The following is a 25,773-nucleotide window of genomic DNA, read 5'->3' on the forward strand; positions in this document are numbered from 1 at the left end:
TTGAAACGGAGGAAGTAAAAGATTCTCCATTTTAATCTACATCAACTCTTTCAGACACCTAAAACCCCTCATTTTCATATCTTTTTCCTTTTGAAAGTCTCGCGAAAATCATCACTCATCAATGTCGATACTTTTCCGGCGACGAAGAAACCTCAAACAACTTCCGCCATTTTCTCTCTCATCTCCTTCTTCTTCTCCTTCTCCTGCTGCTTCTTCTACTAATAAGCCGCCTCATTTTCTCTCTCCTCGCCACTTTTCCTCCCTCAAAACCACAAACTTTTATCTATCTCAGCCCCAATTTCCGGTGATTCTGAAATTAGGGTTAGGGTTTCAAGGTCGTCTAAAATGGGAAGGAAGTTCCGACAACTACGATCAAATCAAGGCAGTTGTAAACTGTCCACGTTGCTCAAAGCATATGACTGTTCTCTTTTCGAATCGTCCGTTGTCGATTACTCCCAACGAAGTAGGAATTTACCAAGCGTTAAATATCTGTCCTCACTGTAAAACCGCTTTCTATTTTCGGCCATTTAAGTTGTCGCCGTTGCAGGGGAGTTTCTTTGAGATTGGAAAAGTTGGGGGGAAGGACAAAGATGAGTTGATGATGGAGGGGAAGTTTATCAAGGATGACAGTAATGGAGGCGGCGGCGGAAGTGAGGAGGAGGAGAATGATAAGGTTTCTATGTGGCAGAAGTTGAGGTCTTATGTGAGGGATCTTCCTCCGCCTTCGTCTGAGGACGATACACGGTTGGGGGAGAATCATTGGGCTGCTACTAGGGTGGATTGTGAGAGTTTACCTGGGGAAGTGTCTAAAGGAAGACATGGGGAAAGTGGGGGAAGTGTTGTTGGAGAGAGAAGTGGTTGGGGCGGGGCGAATTTGGGGAAGGATTTTCCTACGCCTAAGGAGATTTGTAGAGGACTTGACGAGTTTGTCATTGGGCAGGAACGAGCTAAGAAGGTCAGACATTAACATTTTCTGTATTTTTTGTTCATGAATATTTAAATATTGTTATTATCATATAGTAGATGCTAATTTGTGTTTTCTACTAATTTAATATCGTATGGGACTATGTAGGTTTAGTTCTACATCTTATATTGAGACAATTTAATTATTGATTTCTATTTTTTCTCTTCTTGTTGAATATTTGTTGTGATCGTGAAGTAGGAGTGGAAAATAAGTGTGCAACTGAAGAACCTATTAACAGAGCACTTAATGTGATAAGTGCTAAAAGTGTGAATGTGTTTGTGATTCGTCTGAGACTAGAAAGAATTGGATAGATCTGACAGAGAAAGGAAAAATGGAACGGTATTTGTGTGCTTGTCTACTGGATGATTAAAAAAATTTCTCCTGGGATTTCATGTATTATTTAATGTTAGGCTTGCTGTAGTTCAGTAGTAGAAAGGAGGTTTTGGAGCATCTTTTTTAGAACTCTGATGAGTTGTGCATCTGCACATTATTGCATCTTGTACCAAACTAACGAATATTTAAAGTGGACATACTCATAGGTGGGTTTTGAATAAGATGGGTATAAGCTTTATGAGTTTATGCCTTGGTTGCTCGTCTTTTCCATAAAACGAGTTTTTCTTTTCCTGTTTTCCATTGTTTGGTTTGGTATGGGTTGTAAAACAAGTTTTCCATCAAGGGAAAAGAGCTCTTGTGTAGGTATAAATCATTCTCCTCTCAAAAAGAAGGGAAAACACATTTTCCTCCCTCCTCCTTAGCTAGTCTCCTCTTATCCATCCTCTCCCTTCTTCATTTTTCTTTTTTACGTAGTTTTTTTAGATTGAACAAAAAAAAAAAAGCTTTGCAAGATGAAAAATCATTTTACATTGAAATTGTTTTACATTCAACCAAATGAAGCCTTAGTTCCATATCATTAGAAGTCATGACATTGTGAATTACAATTTATGGCCCTTCAAAATATTATAAGAGTATTGTGTTGTTAAAAATAGTAAACGAGCTTATATTCAATGAAATTTTTTGGAGACCCTTACTATATCAAGGTAAGACTATTAATTTTTGGAGCAATTTAGAAGGTCATTATGAAGCCTGAATAATAGCAAAAAGGCATCAGCTTTAATGTGTTACATAGGGGCTGAAATTAAGGTGCATTTGTGACAAAATCATGTAACAAACTTTTAAGACCACATGCTTAATGTCATGACCAGATTATTAGAGCATCTTGGGGTGTTAACGAGGCCAAAACCACCCAAAGAGCTGTAGATAAGGGCTGCAAAAGTTGGAAGCTCTCCCGTCAGACCATGCATAAGTAGACTAGGGAGTCTAAGAACCTAGTATCCACTAATGCAAACTAACATGCTTAAGTTGTTGCCTTAAATCAGATATTTACCCTCATTTTAACACTCTTAAGTCTTGTTAAGCAAGAGAGAGGAATCAATTCAGTGAGATAAGTGGGAAAAATCAAAGAGGGAGAGAGGAATAGTTGGAATCTCGAAACTAAGGTAAGTGCGCACTTAGAACTGCCATAACTTCTTTGTTTTCCACCTTTTTAAGAAATTTAAAGTCCTAAGCTCTATGATTAGAGAAGAAACCCTTTCCTCAACCCCCCAAAGTTACCATTCCATTGCTGAGTTCTTTCTACTAGCAGCCACATATGAGCTAGGATTAGCTTTGGGTAGACTTACCGGCATCGATGCACCCTCCGTCGTACCAGAAGTATTCTTTTTTTGCCCATAGAGCCGTCGGCTCACAATAGCAAAAGACTTTATTGTGCGCCTTCATAGCTTTAAAGAAGGAAACAATTATCAATTATATCTAACTAGGTATATCAACTTTTTATTGTCGTAATTCTTATATGCTAAAAATGACATGCATTTACATAAAATAACTGCATTGAGCATGAAGGATTGAGCATGTATAATCATGGTTGAATTAAATGGATTGAGCATGAATTTGTATGAAGGATGTAATTTTGAGTGATATTCATGTGAATTATGAGGTTGCATGTACATGGATATATGTATACATGATTGTATGCATGTTGGCAGTGGCAGATGTAGGATTTTTATATGTGGTGGGCCAAAATTAATGCGTTAATTTTCTTTGAAATTGATATACATATCATTCATAATTCAAATATGTGTATGTGTTTCATTTTAATATAAATAATGCTCCTGTGTCCCAGGAATTTGATTGGAGATAGTGGAGTATTTTCTAAATGAACATATAAATATGAGAGGAATTAATAAGATACATTTACTTGAATAAGAGAGTGTGTGACCTCAATTGTTTAGTAGTGGGAAAAAGATGTATTAAAATGATAGAGAGATCATAGAGAGTATTTAAAAGTAATTTATTTTACTCATAATTTTATATGTTTAAATTTTTTATTTTAATTCACAACAACGTAAGGTATCCAACACCATAAAGTAAGTATATAAACAAAATAAGTGGTAACATCTATAGAAAGTAAAGAATTTTTTAAATATGTGCACTTTTAATATGTCTATAAAAAATAGCGTTGTATATATTCATCAAATTATTTAGTTAAACAATGTTCCAAATTATGGACTTATATAAATATTAGTATTGGCAAAGTTTATTACAAGCAGTAGCTTAACTGACTTTTGAGGAGGAAAAAGATAAAAGAGAAGATTTTAAAAAAGGGAAACGCAATGTGCTTTTTACTAGATTCGAACTTGTGGTAGGAGCAGATAATCCTCACATTCCCACCATCTAGTCTATCAGCGATATGGATGTTATCCTTCTAAATGTGCTAATTATATCATCCTGGGTCATGGGGTGGGTCGTGGCCGAGGTAGGCCATCCCCCACATTTACCCTTGCTTGTTGGAGGAACAAGGTGGATACATTGTGTGATATTTATATGAATTGTGAGGTTGCATGTACATGGATATACATAGACATGGTTGTATGCTTGTTGAGGGTGGATACATTGTGTGATATACGTGTGAATTACAAGGTTGCATGTATATGGATATATGTATACATGGTTGTATGCTCTTTGGAGGAACAAGGTGGATACATGAGAAAAAGAATGTGGACAATTATGAACATATTTGGACTACTTTCAGCTCGAATTTTAGGTGTTAAATTCGGACCATATGACATGTGAAGGACTTAATCAATATTAGAAGTTAAATTGGATTAAGTAAAATGAGTAATTAGGTTAATTAAAATGTAAAACTTAATTAACTTAAAAGATGATAAAATTTCCCACTAAATCTTACTAGTGTAAGCCACAATTTTTACACATAAAAAGGGTTGAGAAATATAAAGAATTTTTGCTAAGGAATAGGTGGATTAAAATCTAATTTTGAGTAGTCAAATATGAGTTTTTTTAGTGCTAAAATAATTTTGGGATTTAACCACTTTAATTCTGTTGACTTGGCTAAAAATTGATTATATTATAAATGGAAATTATGAAATTAATTGAGGTTATATAATTATTGAAAAGTGAGTTTAATGAAAATACAGTTTTTGAAGAAATCAAAAGTTTATACTAATTAAATAAATTGTCTTAGGCAAGATTAATAGAAGTAATTTTTTTAAATTAAAATTTGGAACTTTTGGTTGGTTGAATTGATCAAAAGAAAAATTAGAATATTATTCAATTGTTTTGTCCAAATGGGTTGAAACTATAAATCGGTTTGCAAAATAAGACAACTAGGCCACAATTTTGGCTAAAACCGAAGCCCAGGGAACAGTAACCGTGTCCAAATGGGTTGAAACTATAAATCAGGTTTGCAAAAATAAGACAACTAGGCCACTGTTTTGGCCGAACCGCGGCCCAATGAACATAGTAGCCGTGAACAGTTTTGGGTTTAATCAATATTGCTTAACAACTTGATTAAGGAAAATAGTTTAGTAAAATAATTTTTAAGTTGTAATTCGTTTTAAGTTTCTAAAATATAAAAGATTTTTTTTACTTCAATTTTTATAAATAAATGTCGGCTTCTAAAGGAGAACAAGTAAATAAATACAGTGTTGTTGTCATGTGAGTTGAAATAATTTAATTGAGTGAATAAAGAATAAATTCAATTAATTTGACTTAGTGAATAATGAATTAAAAATCCATTAGAAACTAGGTAAGGTTAGTAATCTGTATTGTGTAGGAAATCAGGATTATGAGCTAAGTGGATTAGCTTAATTCATTTAATTTAGGAAGCAATCAAATGAAAGCTTTGGGTCTAGATTGAGCTATAAAACTAAAGGATGAGTTAGTCCAACTCGCTGGTTTCTAGTGAGAGAGATCAGAGGCGGATGTGTGGACTATGGAATTCATCCTATCTTCTTTCTCTTCTAATTTTTTAATTTTTATCTCCTTCCTATTTTCTTTCATTTTTTTTAGTTGACACATGGATAAGAAGAATAAAGTAGGGTTTTGTTTTGAAAAGCAAGCTAATTCGATCTTTGTTTTTTGGGCCCAAGGTGTGCCTAAGCAAAGATGCATTGGAATGAGGGGGTCTTCTTTCCTTTTAGTTTTTCTTCTTTATCCGTTTCCTGTCTTTGGTCATGAACCAAACCCCCCCGAAGGCCCTTACCAAAAATGATGAACCAAATGCTCCTCAAGATTACGTAGTAGGGGACTGGGAAGTCTAGGCTTTTCTTGTAGATAATATAGAAGGAAGAATATGGATGGACATATAGTGTATCATGTGTTAGTGCAGGGACTAACATCAAATGAGTTGAGTGGTTTAGGTGGGGTAAGAGTTCCACTTAAAGTAATAGGACAACTGTTATGGACTAATTAAGATGGTCTACATGATAATTAATATAGGACAGAGGAAATGGATATAGAATTTTTTTGATACCTTTTGTCTTGCTGTGTTTTGGTTGTTTTGAAAGATATTTATGGTTTTTATCTTCCTGCGTAGTCAAGTTTTTTTTCACCATTGAAGTTGTAGTAAAGAAAAACAGCCGTAAGACACATTGTGTGAGATCATAAAAATATCACCATAATTTAGAGAAGTTAATAAAAGAAGTGAGTATTTATCATGTGGGGAAGGTTAACTTTGACGTTGGGTTGGTAAATTTCTTTATAAATGCAAAGGTCGTCTTTGGCTTTAACTTTTGATGTAAGTTTTAATTTTTTGATGGGTCAAAACACCACTAAATTTAATAAGTAGTGTTTGGGTAAGTAGCGGTGTATGGTAGCTTTTAGCTTTTGAGGTAGAGTTTAGCATAAGCTAATAAAATTAGCTTTTGGGATAGTGTTTGGCATACCAAATTTAGCTCTAAAGTATGTTATTTCTATTGACTGGTATTGTGAGAACTGGTTTGTGCTGAACAACCAGCTCAGATACCTAACTCCATAGCTACCACTAATAGCTCCTAGTCTACAACTAATATATACTTCCACAACCAATAGCTACTATAACATCTGTATTTGTAAACAAACCCAAAATGAATTTGTTTTTATATATTGTAATTTGAGTATTGATGTTGAGGATAGCTTACGAGTTACTATTTACTTTGACATGTGCATTTATGTTTTTTTCCCCTTGAATATTTGTTTGATTACAGGTGCTTTCAGTGGCAGTTTACAACCACTACAAGAGAGTAAATTATGCTTCCGAGGAAAAACAGTTCGTCCCTTTTTACCTTTTTTTCTTAATTTTTGCTTGTTATGCTTGTTGCTCAGAGGTTATTGAATATCATGATTGAAATGATAGGCTAGGTGCAGATCTAGATGGCAATGAGGTCAAACAGGATGACTTTGACACTGTTGAGTTGGAAAAAAGCAATGTCCTGCTGATGGGTCCAACTGGTTGTGGTATGGACTGCATTACTTTGATCTCTAGATAAGCGTGCATCCTAAACTTGCTCTCCCTTCTTCTCCCCAATACTTCACTGCAGTTAGCTGCAAGGGATGAACAACTTTGTTCTTATGTATTTGCACTGATGTTGGCTGTAAGGACAGGGAAGACATTACTTGCAAAAACAATGGCTCGCTTGGTGAATGTACCGTTTGTCATAGCAGATGCAACAACATTAACTCAGGTAAGTGTGTTGGCTAATCATATTCCGTACACTTCATTGGCATACAACTGATATGGATTAATATGGATGTGTAAAGTCATCTTCTCTACCACAAACACATACTTGGCTCCTATTGTCTTGATGCTGCTGAGGTGCTCTTTCACCCCTCTTGCAAAAAACTAAAACATAGATAAAGTCCTTGTGCCCCCTGCATGAAAGCTCTTATTTTTCACACTTGGGGTTTTCCTTTCTACTTAACTTCTCTAATGCTTTGTGCATCTCTTTTTAATATAAACACTTTGACTTTTGCACTATCTATAGACTAACCTTGACCTTACTATTTTAGTCTATTAATATAAAATGATGCTAGTATATGAGATGTTGGATGTATCTCAGTATGTTTTTTCGAATTATCTATTTTTTACATATTTACTTACTAAGATAATTAAGGATTTTTAAAATTCATAGGCATTAGTACAGTTTATGCCTCTTAGAAAAAAAAAAGGGGAACTATATGCATCTTCTCTTTGGAGCAAATGAAGAGCGTTGACTACATTTAGTGAGTAAGCACTTTTTGTAGTTAACAATTTCACCCTATAGTAGTGTTACCTAATTCATGGAACGCTTACAGAATTTTTTTTGCTAAATGGTAGATTTGGATCGTTGGGGGAGTTAATATAATTTAGGCTTAGGGAACATAATTTGTTATAATTATTAATACGGTTCGCCAGTGAGTTTCATATATGATTCTTAGTGAAACTGACGATTTATAAGAGGCTCATTTTATCCAAAAATTTCATAAAATAAATTTCGGATCGGATCATTGGATATCTATGTTTTAGTTCTTACTATAAAGTCCTTGTGTACCCTGCAAAGAACTAAAACATAGATAACTGACCATTTCCTAGTATTTTAATCTGTATGATAATAGTGGGTTAGGTATTCAAAAGTCAAAAAGAAAAAGAGAGGAGTCCTCTCCTAGTTGTCTCACACCCAATTATCCCTCGAAATTAAAAATTACTTTCGAAAAAAACCCACGTGATGTCTTTTAATATTTTTGTACAAAAATTTAATGGAGATTATTTTATGTAGGGAAAATTACGTATCATTTTTCATTAAAATGTATATATTTTTTTTGTCGAATCCGAGCCGTACACATTTTCCGGAATTTTGATTTTGTTGTTTTCCGTCCCCCTACCCGTGCTACCTAGTAGGCCGCTCCCTAGGTAGTTCATATTAGAAGAATAGGTCAAAAAGTAAGAGAGAGATGATGCTAAGAAATGTTGTATAGCTATACTCCTCTTCCACGTGCCTCACACTTTTCACCCTCTCCTCCCAAACTAGGGGTGTTCATTTAAGATATTCCGATCTGACATTTCAGATATCCAAAAATTTTGGATCTGAGAGAATTCGATCACGAAAAAATCGGATTTCTGATAACTAAAAAGCTGAATTTTTCAAAGGAAAAGTTCATAAAATAAATTTTGGGATCGGATCATTGGATATTTTTAGATATCCGGTCATGGAACCGGATATTTTCGAATATCCAGTCTTGAAAACATATATTTTCGGATATCCGAAAATATCCCAAAAGTTCCCCATGTTTCAAATATTCGAAATTGAAAGTTTCCGATCCATATTCGATTCGAAATATTCAAAAAACTCGAAAAAATCGGATTGGATACCCGATTTAGCGAATCGGATCGACATTTATGCACACCCTTACCTTAACTCCCACACCACATCAAAATTAAGGAAGAATTGGCATTTTATTCGCAGTTGAAGCAATTTTGCTTTAAAGGGTCTACTTTTTGTTCAATTCAGAACGAACGCAACCCTAATTAAGTTGCGAAATTGCTTTATTACGACACATGAAACTTTATCATAAACCAAAATTTGACTTTAATCAATCCAATGCAACAGTTTCATGTACAATGATTAACATTAAGTGAAGATCATTTTGGCAAAAGACCCCCAAAGTAGGGGCTCCTGTGAGATAATTAGGAATTGGGATATTTTAAAACAAGTTGGTCAACGTTGGGACTGATAGTCGAGTTTTCTAAAACTAAGCTGCACGTGAGTGTCCATTTAGGCGTTCCACATTTCTCGTTCTTTTAGCCGTTGTCTGGATGATATCCTTAAAGATTAACATTGTGAAGTGTTCTTGCGTGACCTAGTCGCTGCCTCTTGCTCACCATAATATTCGTAGAAGACCACTCGAGAAATGAATTTCCAAGAGTATGACATTGCGATGCTCAAATCCACTTGATTAACTTCAATAAAAAAAAAATTAGATAGATTTGTCCGCAATCAAGTGATCAATGGTTTATTTCACGAACCCTTGACTGAAAAATGTCATCATTGATAATTATAATTATGGGTTTGGAATGCAATTTCATCTAGCTCGCACATCGTAACAAATTGAGTGGGGAATGAACCTCCAAATCGGATGGGCGAATCTAAATGAGATTTTTGGGGGTGGAAAGCGAATTAGTTGATTATGCTATATCTTTGTTTTCCAATGTTTAGTAATGATAATCTTAACCCTGAATGGAAAATAATGCTCCTAAGATTTTGTTGATTTCAAGAGCATTATTATCGTCCCCAGTCCCTAATGTAAATAATTTGGAGAACTTTATATCATAATAATTTGTTCTTTTTATTTTTTATTGTTGCACCATTTGAGTTTCACGCATATCATTGCACAATTAAAATCATTAATGCCTCTAATCATTCTTTTGTAATAATCATTAAAATAGATATCTTGAAAGTATATATCAAGACGAATCTAACAAGATCCCACATGACTATATTTTTCGTTACATATAAATCGCAAGGAAAATGGTCAAATCAGTATGTGAATTGTTTTTTAACAAACTTTCTGTATGCACTATTTTTTGCTCACTATATTTGCAGTATATTTATTTACAAACTCGATATTCAATACGTTCTTAAATGCATGACTATGGCTCATTTAATGATTGTACTTGCTAATAAAACTTCTCGGTAAATGTGTGTAACAACAATATGTGAACCTTCTTTGTAGTTTCAAGATTTGGGGTCTTGAGTCTATTGACATGATTTCTTGGACATTTGTTGTAAACTATTTTTTTAAATTTTATAATTAAAGATTGCTGTTGCATGGACATTCCGTTTAGTTTTCCTTTGGTCCATACTATGCTGATAGCCTGATACCCATCTGCTTAGTTTCACATAATGTTCACTCAGACGAGCTACATTCTTTTCTTGCTTCAGGCAGGCTATGTTGGAGAAGATGTGGAGTCAATATTGTATAAGCTATTAACGGTATGTTTAAGTGCGAGCTGTTAATTATGTGGTTCAAGTTCAAATACGGTTTGACTAGTCTTTGTTTCATGTTTGCATGTTCCATTGTCTAGAATCCATTTTAATGTGGTATTATATACATTGCTTTCACCTTCATGGAATCGTGGTCTTGTTTTTATACACGGCGATACCAATAATTTACTTGTGCAGTTGCTTTTTTGATTTAGTAAGAAAGCATTGTTTGCTGCCGCTGGAATGCTTTAGTATTTTGGGTTTACTTTTCTGTTTTGGCCCTATATTGGCCTATTTGTTTAGGTTAATTAGAAGGGTACTATGTAAACCTTCTAACTAATTTCTGCCTCCATATTCTGTATTCTGTACTTCCTCTCCTCAGAGATAATATAATCAGTTTTTCCCGTGCATGTGGACATAGCTAACAGATTATTAGTGAACCACGTTAAATCTGTGTGTCGATTGTTCTTTATTTCTTTGTTGTTTATTTGCTTCTGTTACAACAGCTGCGTTGGCTATAAACTCACTATCGATAATTATTTGCAATGGTAGTCTATTATTATTACTGTTTTGACATTATCTATTGGACCTGAAGGACCAAGAGACAGATAGAGCTGTTGTACCATATTAAAATATATAATCGTAACAAGAATAACTGAGTGCTATATCTTCAGTTTGGTGGTGTGGACTTCGTGATTTCACAAGTCTATATGCCCATGTAACCGATGAATGAAACATTTTCCTGCTGTTTCTGGGAATTATAATTCATTCTGATTTTTCATGTGCTTGTTCCATTCTTGCTGTAGGATAGATGGTTGTCCTAAATCCATTGGTTGTCTAGGCACTTAACCAACAAAATCAATTACAACCTCTATTGAATAACTTGAATATGTAGTTACATCACCTTTAGATATCTATATTATGCATTCAATCTGTGATGTACCCATTTGTGAGGGTCCCTCCTAATATGGAAGTTCCAAGAAAGAATATCACCATCCTTCACCCAGAAAGTGGATTAAGGATACTAAAAAAGTAAAAATGCTGCTCCCCTGCTAAGGACCCCTTTTGAGTTACAAAGTGCTCTTTGTTACCCACCTTGTACTTTACTAGGAAAGAAAGATTGATGAAACAAAGTTACAAGTTAGTTCGAATTTTTATCTGTTAACAAGTAGTTATGTTTTAAATTTCTAATCAAATTAGTTTTTTTTTATTATATTATGACATGGCGTCTCTAACCATTTCATTTGTTTACCCTACAAAGTTGTTTTCTCTCTCTCCGTCTTTTCGTGGCTCTCTTCAAGATGATGTTTTCAGATATAGTTATTTTATTTTATATATCCTTACTTTTTTTGTTTAATTTTATTTTATATAATTTTCTTATTTTACTTTTATTAATTTCACTTTCTTCCTCTTTCTTGTTTATTCTTTTTAACTTCCCGCTTTATCCTTGTTTCATTGGTCACGGGGACGATTTCCTATGACGTACATGTTAGCCGTCCCCAAATCATTTTGGCACTGAGGTTTTGTTGTTGTTGTTGTTGTTGTTTTATGGTGTCTTTATTATGGTTTTCTACATGAAAAGATTGTTGGGGACAAGAGATAATGATTAAGAGGAAAGGAAGGGAATTTGTTTCATATGTAATATTTTGTCCTTTTCAACACTTGCAGTATACTGTGGAACTAAATACTTTCTCCTTGGTATCGTTTGTTATACTCCCTAGCCGCTCATTTTTTTATCAGAAAGACTTGATAGTACCACTAGCCGAACCTTTCTTGTACTTCTTGTTAGAACCTTTGATCTTATAGTTTAAGATTTTAGTTTGATTTGGATATAGGCTGCTGAGTTCAATGTGGAAGCTGCTCAGCAAGGGATCGTCTACATTGACGAAGTGGATAAGATCACGAAGAAGGTACTTACCAATGTTTTCTTTTTCATGTTTGTATATATAAAGATGGATCTCACGTTATTTGCCTACATGAAGCTTAAGGGTAATTGATGGATCTATTCGTTTTTTCCTACATGTATGAGACCCACTCGCTGTCTTTTTAGTACATTTCCTTTTTAATTCAAAGACAGTTTCTCATGTACAATAAGTCATGTGGGAACCCAGATGTGTTCATGCCATGCTTAGCATACACATAATAAAACATGTCTAAAAAGTCTTGCTTCTCTTTGATGGTTAGAATTATTGGCATCTAAAGAAAATCGTTTATGTAGGTGTTTTAAAAGTCTGCAGCACACAGTCCTGGGATTCTAAATTTTGCTGTACTCATAACACTTCAGATATCAAAATACTAACAGATGTACATGAATTTACTTGAAATTATAACTTTTAAGTAGGCTGAAAAAACATTTATGGCTACTCACAACACAAACACATGGTTGGATAGCTAGTAAAGCAGATGCAAAAGTGTCTGAAGTGCACGAATTAGTTTCAAGCCCTAAAAAAGTAAAAAAGAAGAAGAAAAATTGTAAAAGCATGAATATGACACTCAGGTTTTTACAAGAAAACTACCTCTGGAGCCAACCCAGATTATCTTTTTGGACCTCTAAGCCGTCATACAAATTTATCTTTAAGATATTGGGTTATGCATGAGCAAACTGGAGACCAATGACTTGAGCCATTAATTGATATAATATAGGTGTGGAAATCTAGGCCCTGTTCATTAACTTCTTATAGTTTTGAGATTTTGACCAACTAAAGGTCAAAAGCAATATTTGGGAAATATTGTTTTAAGGTTTTGTATAGAGATAGGGCTGTAGAGGTGGTGTTGTGTAAACTGTAAAGACTATGCACAGCTTTTAGAAGTTGAAGACAAACCTCTTCTGCCTTTTGATTTATCTACAGAACAAGGCCTTGGGTATTTGGGTTGTTTGAGATGGTTACACTTGCCATGGTGGCTTCCCTATAACTAATTCCGGTGGCTGATCGGCTTTGCCGATAAGAGGTTCTATAGATAAGATGTATAGATGATGCCCTTGAAAGGGATTGTTTGTAAAATGTAAAGGAGGAGGCGGGATTTTGTTCAGACTTCTGTCGTTCTTTGGTTGAATATGTACAAGACCACTCAACTGATTAGGAGATAATGCTTATGAGTCATACTATGAGATTGCAGGATAGCCTGATGAATATTGAATGATTGATAAAATAAGTGTATGAGCATTTCAGAGAACCAAATTGGGTTTATGGCAGGTCGAATTACCTCGGAAGTCATCCTTCTCATGCGACAGAAAAAGGAGTATTAGATAATAATAAGGAATTGCACATTATTTTCAGCAACTTGGAGCAGGCGCAGAAAAAGTACCAAGAGGCGTGCTAGCGCCAGATATTGGGGAAACGAGTAACAGATAAAACACAATAACGGGAAGAAATATAAAGTACGAAAATATCTAAAAACAACACACAAGAATTTTACGTGGAAACCCTCTTAAACTAGGGAAAAACCACGGTCCCGATCTCCAGGGGACAAAACTTCACTATATTATTTTTGGGAGTACAAAGGTTACCATTACAACTACAATACTAGAAATATGTGTTTAGGACAAAGTTCTACTTAGTACCCTCCACAACAGTATTACTACTAACTAAGCCTTAAACACCCTCTAACTAATATTGTGTTTGTCTCACACCAATTACTCCCTCTCACTCTTTGTGTTTGTGTATTCTTCACACTCTAATACACTCACCCTCTTCTCTTGTGCTGCTCTCTCATCTAAAACTCATGGTGTACATCTTTAAATAGGCACCCAATAAGTACAAGCCTACTACCTCTTTAATACTTTGTTTGCCTACTCACGTCACCTTTGCCTTCATCTCTTTGCTTGTGCACATAAACTCTCAAGGCAATGAGTATAATTATGCACACCACAAAGTCAAATCCTACTACCTATCCTACCATAGGATATTAATGCTTTTCTTGCCAACTAACTAACCTTGGAGACCAAGGCTCTAACTCACGTCAAAGACACCTTCATTTTCCATCTTTTTTTTTTCTTTTTTTTTCAACTTAATAATAATAATTAATAATAATACTACTAATAATTAATGATTTGGGGAGATTAACCCAACAAATTCCTCCCTCGGCCCAAATCACCAAATAGTACTTCAACCTCATCGGAAACTAGAGAGTTCTAAGGGTGTTGTTCTGCTCGTGTTTCTTAAGCACACTCCCAGTGTTTTGGTCGCCGGTGGAGATCCCACCGTTGGATTTTGCTGAAATTTTGTCAGCTTGTTGGGAACACACGGGGCTACATTCTGACCGTCGGATCGTCAATTCAAGCTCCGAGTCATCGGGAATTGCCTCTGGACAGAACTGTTGTTTTGGTGATATTCTTTCACTTTATTGTTATACTTTGATCTCTTATTGTTCTTGGTGATTGTTGGTGGGTGTATGAACCTTTGTAGACTGATTTGGGTTCTTTTTCCCTCAATTTATCAATAAGAGAAGTATAGGGTGGACTCCTTAAACGGTCCCCTGGTTTTTATCCTTCACATCGAAGGGGTTTTCCACGTATAAATTGTGTGTGTTGTTTGCTATTGTTTCTTCTTGTTATTGCTGGTTATGTACTGCATTTAGTTGCTGGTCTTCATTGTTAATTTGGTTGTGTGACAATTTGGAGTGGTTATATTGCATAATTGGTTGGTTGTCTTGATTGTGTGACATTGTGGGTGTCGTTGTGACCCCTTCCAATCCTTACAACTAAATTTGTTGGGTTAATCTCCCCAAATCATTAATTATTAGTAGTATTATTATTAATTAGTATTATTAAGTTGAAAAAAAAAGAAAAAAAAAAGATGGAAAATGAAGGTGTCTTTGACGTGAGTTAGAGCCTTGGTCTCCAAGGTTAGTTAGTTGGCAAGAAAAGCATTAATATCCTATGGTAGGATAGGTAGTAGGATTTGACTTTGTGGTGTGCATAATTATACTCATTGCCTTGAGAGTTTATGTGCACAACAAACAAAGAGATGAAGGCAAAGGTGACGTGAGTAGGCAAACAAAGTATTAAAGAGGTAGTAGGCTTGTACTTATTGGGTGCCTATTTAAAGATGTACACCATGAGTTTTAGATGAGAGAGCAGCACAAGAGAAGAGAGTGAGTGTATTAGAGTGTGAAGAATACACAAACACAAAGAGTGAGAGGGAGTAATTGGTGTGAGACAAACACAATATTAGTTAGAGGGTGTTTAAGGCTTAGTTAGTAGTAGTACTGTTGTGGAGGGTACTAAGTAGAACTTTGTCCTAAACACATATTTCTAGTATTGTAGTTGTAGTGGTAACCTTTGTACTCCCAAAGATAATATAGTGAAGTTTTGTCCCCTGGAGATCGGGACCGTGGTTTTTCCCTAGTTTAAGAGGGTTTCCACGTAAAATTCTTGTGTGTTGTTTTTAGATATTTTCGTACTTTATATTTCTTCCCGTTATTGTGTTTTATCTGTTACTCGTTTCCCCAACATCTGGTATAGGCGTTGAGTCTTTGACAAACAGTCTACCACATAGGTATATTGATCTTCTTAGGGATATGTACATTGAAATGGAACCAAATGTCAAGGCACATGGAGGGGCAAGGAAGGGTTTTACACTATGCATCTGCATTAAATCAATTCCTCGTGAGAAAAGTAATAGATGAATCATGCCATCATCGAAGATGAACTATCGTGGTGTATGTGGTTTGTAGTTGATATTGATTGCTGGATGAGACTAGACTTAAGGAGTAATAGAGAACAAGAGTTAGAATCTTGAGGGTATAGACAGTCTACATGGAGTGCCTATTTAATACTGAGAGGGAGCCAAATGAGGATGTAGTCACATGAGAAGGTAAGGAGGCATCCTTAAGTGAGTGTTAGTACATTGGGTCATTTTTAAATTGGAGATATGAACTAAGATGTGACTCCTTAATGTGGCTAAAATGCAGATAAACTTGGATAATGTGTGCTCATAGTGCACCTCAGGAAAGATAATCAGCTGTTGGAACAACTTTATTATCCAGGTTGTAATGTGTGGCATTAAGGAAGGGTCATCTATGTGGCTAAATTGCAGATAAACAACTTGGACAATGTGTGCTCATAGTGCACCTCAAGGAAGATAGTAAAGATATCAGCTGCTGGAACAACTTTATTATCCAGGTTTGAATGTGTGGCATTAAGGAAGGACCATCTATGTGGCTAAAATGCAGATAAACAACTTGGATCATGTGTGCTCATAGTGCACCTCAAGAAAGATAGGAAAGATTATCAGCTGTTGGAATAACTTTATTATCCAGGTTGGAATGTGTGGCATTAAGGAAGGATCATATAAGATGATAGGTGTAGCATAGATGCGTATCTTAGAGATAATTGTGTGAGGACACCTTATGGTATAGAATATGAAAGCTTGCAGCTATTGAGGATGGAAAAGGGAGAATAGGCTACGTCAGGGTTTCAGGCATGTGCAATGTTGAGTAGAAGGTCAGAAAAGTAGAGAATTAGGATAATGAGGATTTGAGAGATGATTTGGGTGACCGGAGTTAAAAATGATACGAAGATGTTGTGCTGTAGAAGTATATAGTACTAGATAGAAATAAATGGAGGAAGATAAAGTTTGTGCCTTATGATAATAAAAATATCTGTAAGTTAAAATAAGTTCCAACTTGACTTTTAATGGGTTCATTTCCCATTGTTGCTTAGGCTTTGAGTTTGTAATGATAACTTCTCAGTTAAGTTAGAGTTAAATGGCCTTCTAATGAGAACATTTATCTGGATATCAATCTGAAAACGATCTTCTCTCTTCTTTATGAATTGGTGTTTCGGGAAAGGTCCAGGAGTGGAAGTGGCACAATTATATTTTTCCATATTGGTCTTAACTATCGTAATATTGAAAATGACGAGGGATTCTTTGTAGAAAAACTAATATTCCATCCCATTGATACATAGTTGGCTCCTACCCCCACGAACTATGTTTCAGTTCTTTTGTTCCCAAACGCAGTTCGTACGTGTGACAAATCGCTGGGGTATGCAAGCTAATTCGGCCAAATTGGCGTACCAATCCAAATGGTCATTCTCTGTTTATATCAAAACCCCAAATCTGATAATTGGGCCATCTAATCAAGGGGAAGGACAAAGATAATTTGGAGCTTTAGGTCGCCGTGGTGATGTGAGTTTAGCTCAATATCCCAAAGTGAACCATGACCTCCAATATCTTACCTAATAAATACCCCCTACGATCCTAAATTCTGCTGACTAGCAAATTGCGTTCCCGTATCCGCTTCGGTTCATACCCCCTACGATCTTAAATTCGACCGACTAGCAAATTGCGTTCTTGTATCCGTTCCGCGATCCGAAGCGATTTGCGTACTATGTGTTTACTAACCTTTTGGGTTCTTGGATTTGGGTGTCCTTTCCCAGATAATCAAGCTTGGTTGGCCAAGTACAGTGGATTGATCTCGCTCATCTCATTTAGTAGTCACATACAGAGAGTATCAGACTCAAAGTAGTCTCTACGTGTGTTGAATCTTCTTCGGAAGGCTAAAACTTGATTTGAGCAAACGTTTTTGTTATTTTAAACCTTATGACATGTTGTGGGTTCAAGAACCTGTGAGGTAGCCTCATAGTGTGTGATTTTATGTTTACTTGTGGGAGACGTGTTACGATTATTTTGCTTCTTAAACTGGGCTTATCTTTTGGAACCACGTCTTTTGTGTTGTCTTGTTGTAGTATGTCTTTTTGTCTTGCAGCCATTATCAAGAAGACTTTGTGAGCCCTTGATGTGATTTCTAGGAGGAATGGTTGTTATGAATTATGATCGGCTTTGTGATGCATGAGACAATATGGATCCTTGTTCTTGGATACTCATGGAAGGGTCATGGTGATTTTCGAAGCTTCTTGAAGGTTTTCATGGAGTTCAAGTTTCATTATGACTCTTCGTAGTTTTCTAGTTCTATTAGGATTCTTGTGTTGTGATCCTAGTCCTAGTAGGAATAGGATTTGTGAAATCCTAGTCCTAGTAGGAATAGGATTTGAGATCACATGGTGGTTTGGTTGGAGAATGGTGTATTTGGGTGGGTGTTATTTCCTCTTGGATTCCCACATCCAAATTCTCCAAGTCCACAACACCAACGCAACAAAACACTTCACGAACTCCTTCCTGTTCCTGGACCCTTTCACCATAAATGTGACACTCGAACTTGCCAGAGAACTATTTGAAGAGGAGCTACAACATAAGCTGAAGCAGGTTTTTTGTTTTGTTTATGAAGAACTGCATCAAAGTTCCCTTCCATCCATTAGAGTCATTGGTACAATGAACTTCACCATGGAGCAACAACTGCACTTCACCACTGACCAGCAGCAAGGTCATTGTTTCACAGGTAAGGTGAAGTGGGATCTCGCCCATGGTTGCCGATGCCGGGAAGATGAAGCCGATTACTACCCACCTTGAGGACAAGGGGGAAGTTTGGGCAGCCGGTAATGCTTTGCATTTGGTTTAGAGGGAGGGATAATATAGGTAGTACGATATTATTTAGATTAGCTTGGAGAGTAAGAAAGTAAGTTAGCTCTATAAATATAGGGGATTAGTGATAGGAAAGGGTATGAAGAAAATTATTGAGAGTTCAATTTAGTGGTTAGCTTTGAGAATGTGACCAAGTCACTCGAATACTTGGCAACTATCTTTATTTTTTGTAACTTTCCACTTATAGCAATCAAAATCGTCTTCTGTTATTTACTGTCCAAATATCCAGTTCAACTACAATATTTCTTTGTGGGAGAGAGTTGTGTATTTACTGTTTAGCGTCTCTTCAGGCATATGCTCACATGAATCCAACCAGAATTCTTGTTTCCTTGACTGTTGTATCTTTATCCAATTAGTGTTTGGGGGACTTCTTGTCCTCTCTCTTTCCCCCTCATTTTGGGTCATCTTAGTAATTTAATTTCTTTCAAGCTAAGACATTTCTTTTCAGGCTGAGAGCTCAAACGTTGGAAGAGATGTATCTGGTGAAGGTGTTCAACAAGCATTGCTGAAAATGCTGGAAGGAACAGTAAGTTTGTTATTCCCTAGGAAAAACTATGTCCCCCTATTGTGCTGACTTCTGTTTTGCCGACTTGAACTGCTTATGTATTTGGCTGGTTTGCTCTTGACTCCTGATGCCTGTTAGAAAATTTTGTGACTGTATAGAGAACTACAGACTGTTATTGGGCATTTTGTGTGCATGGGGACTAATGTATGATGAGTTTTTGCCTTTGTTAGGATTTGTTTATTTAGGCCTTGTTTAGTAGGTAATATAATACTTCCTCCATTTTTTTACTTAGCAACATTTTGTGACTCTATATAAAATTATGACCATTAATATCTCCATTATATATTTGTGAAATTTATAAAAAGTTGAAATCTTGTAAATATATATTGAGATAAATTTAACAACACCTTACATGCTAAAATTTGTGTGGTATATTATTCACAGATTTCCGGTCAAAGTAAGTGCATGAGTAGTACAAAGTCAAAACGTTGCAAGTAATAGAAATTAGAGGAAATATGTGCTAGATAATATCATTAGGTATGATATTGAAAACTTAGATATAACATGCTATGTAATGGGGAACAATTTTTTTGAGATTAATGTTCAAGTTTTATGTTTAACTAGGTAATACCCTCCAAAAAAAAGAAAAAAAGCATATGAGAAAGTTCGGGCATCTACTAATGAGAATCCAATTTCTGATGAATCATTTGAAAATTGGCTATGGGTCAACTCAAATCTACTTTTTCCACTGCAAACTGTTGTTTGGTAATGCCCAACAAGACCCTTGTTTTACAGATATGTTCACATATCAAAGCTTGATGTGTTTAAAAGGAAAATCTGCTTTAGTGACTTTTGGTTTAGTCCTACTTGTTTATGGGGAGAAGGCACGATAAACAATTTACTATTGAATGTTGATTATTGCCACCTGCTCCTGTTTCACTCATCTTTCGATTGCTACTGCTAGCTTTATTCACACTTCCTGCCCTTCGTAATCTGCTCAAATTTTGAATGAGGTTTTGCTTAATAACATGATTTGCACATTCATTTTTTGACTGCTTTTTTGATATTATCTTTGTTGTATAGATAGTCAATGTCCCTGATAAGGGATCTCGAAAGAATCCTCGTGGTGATAGCATACAGGTATCATATAATTTATTAATGATTTTGATGAATGATGTTTGTCTGTCTGGTCGTCAGCTCTTGTATAACATATTTTTGCATGCTTGTCTACCTGTGTTACCTAATGTTTAGCCATATTTGGTCTGGATGGTCTTGTCATAAGCATCTTCTTCTTTAGAGAGCTTTACTCATAAGAGGAAGAGGCCTTATGCCAAGGTTCATACTTCTATTAGGTGCCAAACCTCATTCCACTTCTATTTCTTTTTTTTTTGGTAGGTAAGGAGGACCCTACTGAACTGACACCTCTTGTAGAAATCAGCTTTGTAGGTCAGACTCATAGGGAGTGAAGGGGGGATGGTAAGGGAAACCTCACCCCCAAATAGCTTCTAGTGGGGTTTGATCCCATGACCTCATTCCACTTTACCCAATGAAACACAATCTCAAAGTTAGCCCGCAATAAATTTCTCTACATACTTCCTATGTTTCTCAATATGTGACACACCTTGACTTTCACGTTTGCCAACACACAAATTTGACCATTAATATCTCTAATTATATAATTATCAAAAAAAAAAATATCTTGTGATGAACGAGCATCACTAAGGTACATAAAAGAAGAACATAAGGAGTAAAACTGATATTTGATTGATAATATCGAATTTGACAGTGAACAGGATAGTAACAAGCATTCGAGAGGCTTGTTTCTCTCCCAAAATTGAACTACTAAATCCTCCAATATTTCTTCATACCCTATTTTCTTCCTAATCTTCTCTATTTATAGTGTATTTGCCTTACTCCCAAGCTAACTTATTAACTAGTGTAAATTACTTAAATACCCCTGTTTGCTAGGCTAGTCTATTTCATATCTCTAATTATGTATTTGTAAAAATTATAAAAAAATTGATATTATGAAATTGTTTACTGATACAAATCCAATGACATTTGTATTATCATTTTTGTTTTATATATTTATGTATAAAAAGTTGTCAACTGAGGTGTATGAATAGTGCATAAGTTAAAGTGTGTCACTTATTGAGAAATGCAGGAAGTATTATCTAACATATTTGCAACAATGATGTGTAATAAATACTCCCTCCGTTTCAATTTAATCTACGCACTTTGACATTTTACACTATTCATAGATTTCACTTTGACCATCATTTGTGATTTATACGCGGATGAAAATATAGTCATGTGGAATCTTGTTAGATTCATCAAAACATGTATTTTATTAATATGTACTTTTTATAATTTTTACAAATACAAAACTAAAGATATATGTCCTCAAAGTTTTGCATTGGCATGCGTAAAAAGTGTAAGTGTGTAGATTAAAATAGAATGGAGGGAGTAATAACTAAGTATTAAAATAAAAGGAAAGAGTGAATGAATTGTTATTTTAATGCAACCCTCCTTCTGCCTCAGCTGCATTATTCAATTTTTTATAATCCATACTTCTAGTGGAAAAATCCTAGCGAGCACGGTCTTAAGTTTTTTCTCAAATAGAGTTTGAAATTGATCCTTCGCAGCCATTTTTTTCCTTGATAACCAAAAAATAAAGCATTACATGTATGTGCATGCTCAACAAAAAGCACTTCCATCATCATTTAATGGCAATAAAATGTCAAACTTCCATCCCTTTCTTGCCAACATTCTCTTGCAACCATATTTTCGTGAGACTTACTCTAATCAGACAAAGCGGTTTACATTCCGTTTTCCTCAAAGTTAGAAACATTTTTCACATCATGTTGTATGTATCTTTGTTTATTCCAGTCCTTGGACTCCTGATATCATGGCTACATGCTTTCTGCAGGCCAGTATCTTCATAATGCAATGGATTGCTTCGTTCTCATTTGATAATTTTTTTAATGATTGACAGATCAATACAAAAGATATTCTGTTCATATGTGGTGGAGCATTTGTTAACCTGGAAAAAACTATATCTGAAAGGTTCTTATCCTACCTAAAGTTCTAACAAAATGCTGTGTAGTGTGGTTGAACTTATTTGAAATACTATTTTTGCTTGCTCAGGCGTCATGATTCCTCAATAGGTTTTGGAGCACCTGTTCGTGCAAACATGAGATCCGGTGGAATGACTAATGCTGTGGTTGCATCTTCATTATTGGAAACTGTGAGGACCAGAACCTTAAGCAGATTTTTATTGTTGTCCCACCTTTTTTCTTTATTGCGTCTATTTTGGCGACTTTTTCCAATTTTTGGCTGCTTTGACCATTGAAGCTGCTTTTGAGACGCAGGTAGAAAGCAGTGATCTTATTGCATATGGTCTGATACCGGAATTCGTTGGAAGATTTCCAGTTTTAGTGAGTTTGTCGGCATTGAATGAGGATCAACTTGTTCAGGTGTCTCTCAATCTTCTTTATTTGCTTCGTTGAACACTTGAATTAATTCTCATTCAAATTATTTTATGAACCAAAACTTATCCATATTATCTGGATCCCCTAACAGCCCTAAACAAAAATCCAGGACAACGATATTGTCAGGATCACTATAGAAACGATCTTTTACCTTACGTCATTATTAAAATTGAAATTCAAATTATTCATCCAAGTACAAACTAATGTCAGAAGTCTGGAGGATATCTTGCAACTCAAACAGGCAAGGAGAGAGAAAATCAAGAGTTCCGCTTGATTTTTTTCAGAATGTGTCGAAAATTGAATACCTGTCCGTTGAAGAAGGGGATTGAACTTCTAGCAATGCAAACAATTATGGTGGTCAGAGTTTTTGTTATATTTATTTCAGGGGAAGATTAGAGGGAAGAAGAAGAATGTAGGAGATCAGAGGAGAGAAAAGGGGGTCAAGGAGGGAGAGGGGTGGCCGGAGGTGCATGTGGATGAGCTGGGGATTGCGTGGAGAAATAAAGATGATGGACGAGTGTTATGGAGGGAGAGAGAAAATGAGTTAAATGGGTCAAGTAGGGTTAGTAACAAATTGAGGGGCTAATGACTAACGGAGTTGATGATCTTTAGTCATTAAAGGCTGTGTATTTTGAAGAAACTCACTGGTATATGGTGAATTTTGCATAGTATTATGGGAAGTATATGAAAATAACAATTATTGCAAATAATACAAAACATTTCAAATTTCTATTTCCTTTTCTTGCCATCAGGTTGTCTTTGTTCCATGGTTTGCATTACGAGAATGATGCTAGCACCCTCTACCCTTCCTCCCTAATATGTAGCTTCGGCCCCTGGAAGTTATGTTTTAAAGGTATCCCTTTTTCTTCTCTTGTGTCTTCCAGGTGCTCATGGAGCCAAAGAATGCCCTTGGTAAACAATACAAGAAAATGTTTAGCATGAATGATGTAAGCTGGTCGTTCCACCTTGCTGCCATTGCTCCTATTCCATTAAATGTCTCTTCTCTTACTCTTTTACCTTCAAAGTTGTGCAGGCCAAATTTCATATTACAGAAGAGGCTTTGAGATTGATTGCGCGAAAAGCAATGGTGAAAAATACTGGTGCGCGTGGCTTAAGATCAATACTGGAGGCCATTTTGACTGAGGCTATGTATGAGGTACTATGAGACCATAAATAACTGAAGATTTTGGAAGCTTATTATCATGGCAATTTTTCCTGTAAGAGCTGCATAGTAGAATTTCTCTGATACAGCTGAGGCAGACAGACCTACTTACTGATAAAAAGCAGTATATAATAAGACCGTTTGCAGCTCAACTTATCCGTTGGCTATAACAGGTTTAGAGATACTATATTTAAAAATCCAGTATCTCTCCTTAGGTGATGATGCCAACATATGGAGCCATCTGGTTTGTCATTGATCATATATAGTCCCGTGTCTAATGATGTTGATATGGAGGCTCTACTCCTATATGGTCATGGCGGTTGAACCTCTTACTTGCTTGTATTTGGTTTTTGACTTGTTTTCTTTGTTGCTCACTTTGCTCACATCCAATAGCGGAGTTTGTTCAGAATGAAATCAATGGTAATTAACTTTGAGACTCCTAAATCTTGTATTTTAACTCCTACTTGCTTGTCTGCGGGGGAGTAAAATAATTAGTAGGAGTCAACTTGTAAATTGGAGTACCAATATCAACACACAGTCATGATGTTCTGCATATATGACAGGCAATACTTCCTCCAGAGTATGATGTATGACAGTATGAGTTACATTTAAATGGATGGCTCCTCTGGATGAAGATTTTTGGTTCAATTAATTGTGTACTAGAATGAAATGGATAGTTTTGTCGCATTCATGAGATATGACCTGCTGTACCTGTACTTTGGACATCACTTCCTGGTGATAGAACCATGTTGTAATATGGTGGTTTCTTCTGCTTGTGCAGGTTCCAGATATGAAAACAGGGACTGATAGAGTAGATGCAGTTTTGGTTGATGGAGAAGCTGTTGGGTCAGCTGAAAGACCAGGTTCTGGAGCAAAAATTTTACGTGGAGATCACGCATTTGATCATTTTCTGCAAGAAACAAAGTCCAGTGATCAGATGGTAAACTTTCCAAACCATTGTACTGCTACCTGTTACTACTTTTTTTGTAGAAAGTTAATCGATTTCTTTTTGTTTCTTGCACTACCTATGATGTAAAGAAGTCTTTGGTCTTTGCAATCAAATATTATTGGAGCTTGATATTGGAAGTTTTTGTTGCTTGCAGGAAGAATATGAGGTTGGAAAGATTGAATCACTCGAAAGTGATTTGCAGATTGCTTGCAGAGCTATGAACTCGTAAACCCTTTTTCTTTGGGCATTCTTGTTCGAATGTAAATTGTCACAACATTAGGATGAAGAAATATGTACTCTAGTCCTGTGTAGCCCTACAGTTGTGCTGCGATTATATATGTGCAATACTTTAGCAGTCGGGGTTTTTGTTCTTCCCTGAGCACTATTGCCATTTCATTCCCTTCTCTCCCTCCCCTTGTCCCAAAATAGGGCGTGTTGCACTATGCAAGTTGTGTGTGTGTCGTACCTTTCTGCATGCTCTTGTTGAATGTCACATCTCACAATATAGACTTGCATTTTGCAGAAAAGAACTGGCTGTCCTCTTCTTAAGAATTGGGTGATTAGTGTTTTCTGATCTATCATCCAGGATGGGTGTAAGACTAGTTCATGGGACATCGAACTCTTTAAAGATTTAACACAAGATGAATAAATAATTAATGATGTGGCGTGATGAGACCATTGAAAAGAGCGCCAACTATTATAATACAAGGCTAAAGGTTTTTCCCCCCGATCAATATCGGCTGCCAAAAGCAGAACCTTTAAGAGTGAAAAGTGCAGCATGAGGGATTAATTATTCAGTAAAAACAAATCATGGGATCATGTATGCAGTAACATGGACGATCTGTTCAGCTCCCCTATTTACAAACCCCTGTTCACAAACAAATGAATCGATCTAAAAAGAGTTGGACAACTAGAGTTAATCTAGT

At 35.8% G+C, this 25,773-nt stretch overlaps 1 protein-coding gene across 3 annotated transcripts; it reads left to right on the forward strand.

Moving 5' to 3' along the window:
- The first annotated feature begins 25 nt into the window (after positions 1-25).
- On the forward strand, positions 26-25,243 carry LOC104897012 (CLP protease regulatory subunit CLPX1, mitochondrial). 3 transcript variants are annotated; one of them, XM_010683812.4, is made up of 15 exons: positions 30-955; positions 6,505-6,566; positions 6,654-6,754; positions 6,902-6,981; positions 10,216-10,266; positions 12,093-12,167; positions 19,189-19,266; positions 20,329-20,385; positions 22,241-22,311; positions 22,393-22,492; positions 22,617-22,721; positions 23,621-23,683; positions 23,770-23,892; positions 24,680-24,838; positions 25,002-25,243. In XM_010683812.4, the coding sequence occupies exons 1-15, from the start codon at positions 122-124 to the stop codon at positions 25,074-25,076; spliced, it is 2,034 nt and encodes a 677-aa protein (XP_010682114.2). In that variant the 5' UTR covers positions 30-121; the 3' UTR covers positions 25,077-25,243. The 3 variants fall into 3 exon arrangements, 2 of the variants coding, with proteins under 2 accessions (XP_048501894.1, XP_010682114.2); XR_007275024.2 differs by lacking the exon at positions 25,002-25,243 and having other exon boundaries at positions 27-955; positions 23,762-23,892; positions 24,680-24,839; XM_048645937.2 differs by lacking the exons at positions 23,621-23,683; positions 23,770-23,892; positions 24,680-24,838; positions 25,002-25,243 and adding an exon at positions 23,489-23,595 and having other exon boundaries at positions 26-955.
- The last annotated feature ends 530 nt before the right edge of the window (positions 25,244-25,773 follow it).

This window comes from Beta vulgaris, chromosome 6, assembly GCF_026745355.1.
Source record: "Beta vulgaris subsp. vulgaris cultivar EL10 chromosome 6, EL10.2, whole genome shotgun sequence".
Classification (NCBI taxonomy): Eukaryota; Viridiplantae; Streptophyta; class Magnoliopsida; order Caryophyllales; family Amaranthaceae; genus Beta; species Beta vulgaris.

Coding starts and splice junctions, on each gene's coding strand:
- LOC104897012 (XM_010683812.4), top strand. CDS start 122: ATGTCGATACTTTTCCGGCGACGAAGAAACCTCAAACAACTTCCGCCA. Junction 12,168..19,188: donor TGGATAAGATCACGAAGAAG/GTACTTACCAAT, acceptor ATTTCTTTTCAG/GCTGAGAGCTCAAACGTTGG. Junction 22,493..22,616: donor CATCTTCATTATTGGAAACT/GTGAGGACCAGA, acceptor TTTGAGACGCAG/GTAGAAAGCAGTGATCTTAT.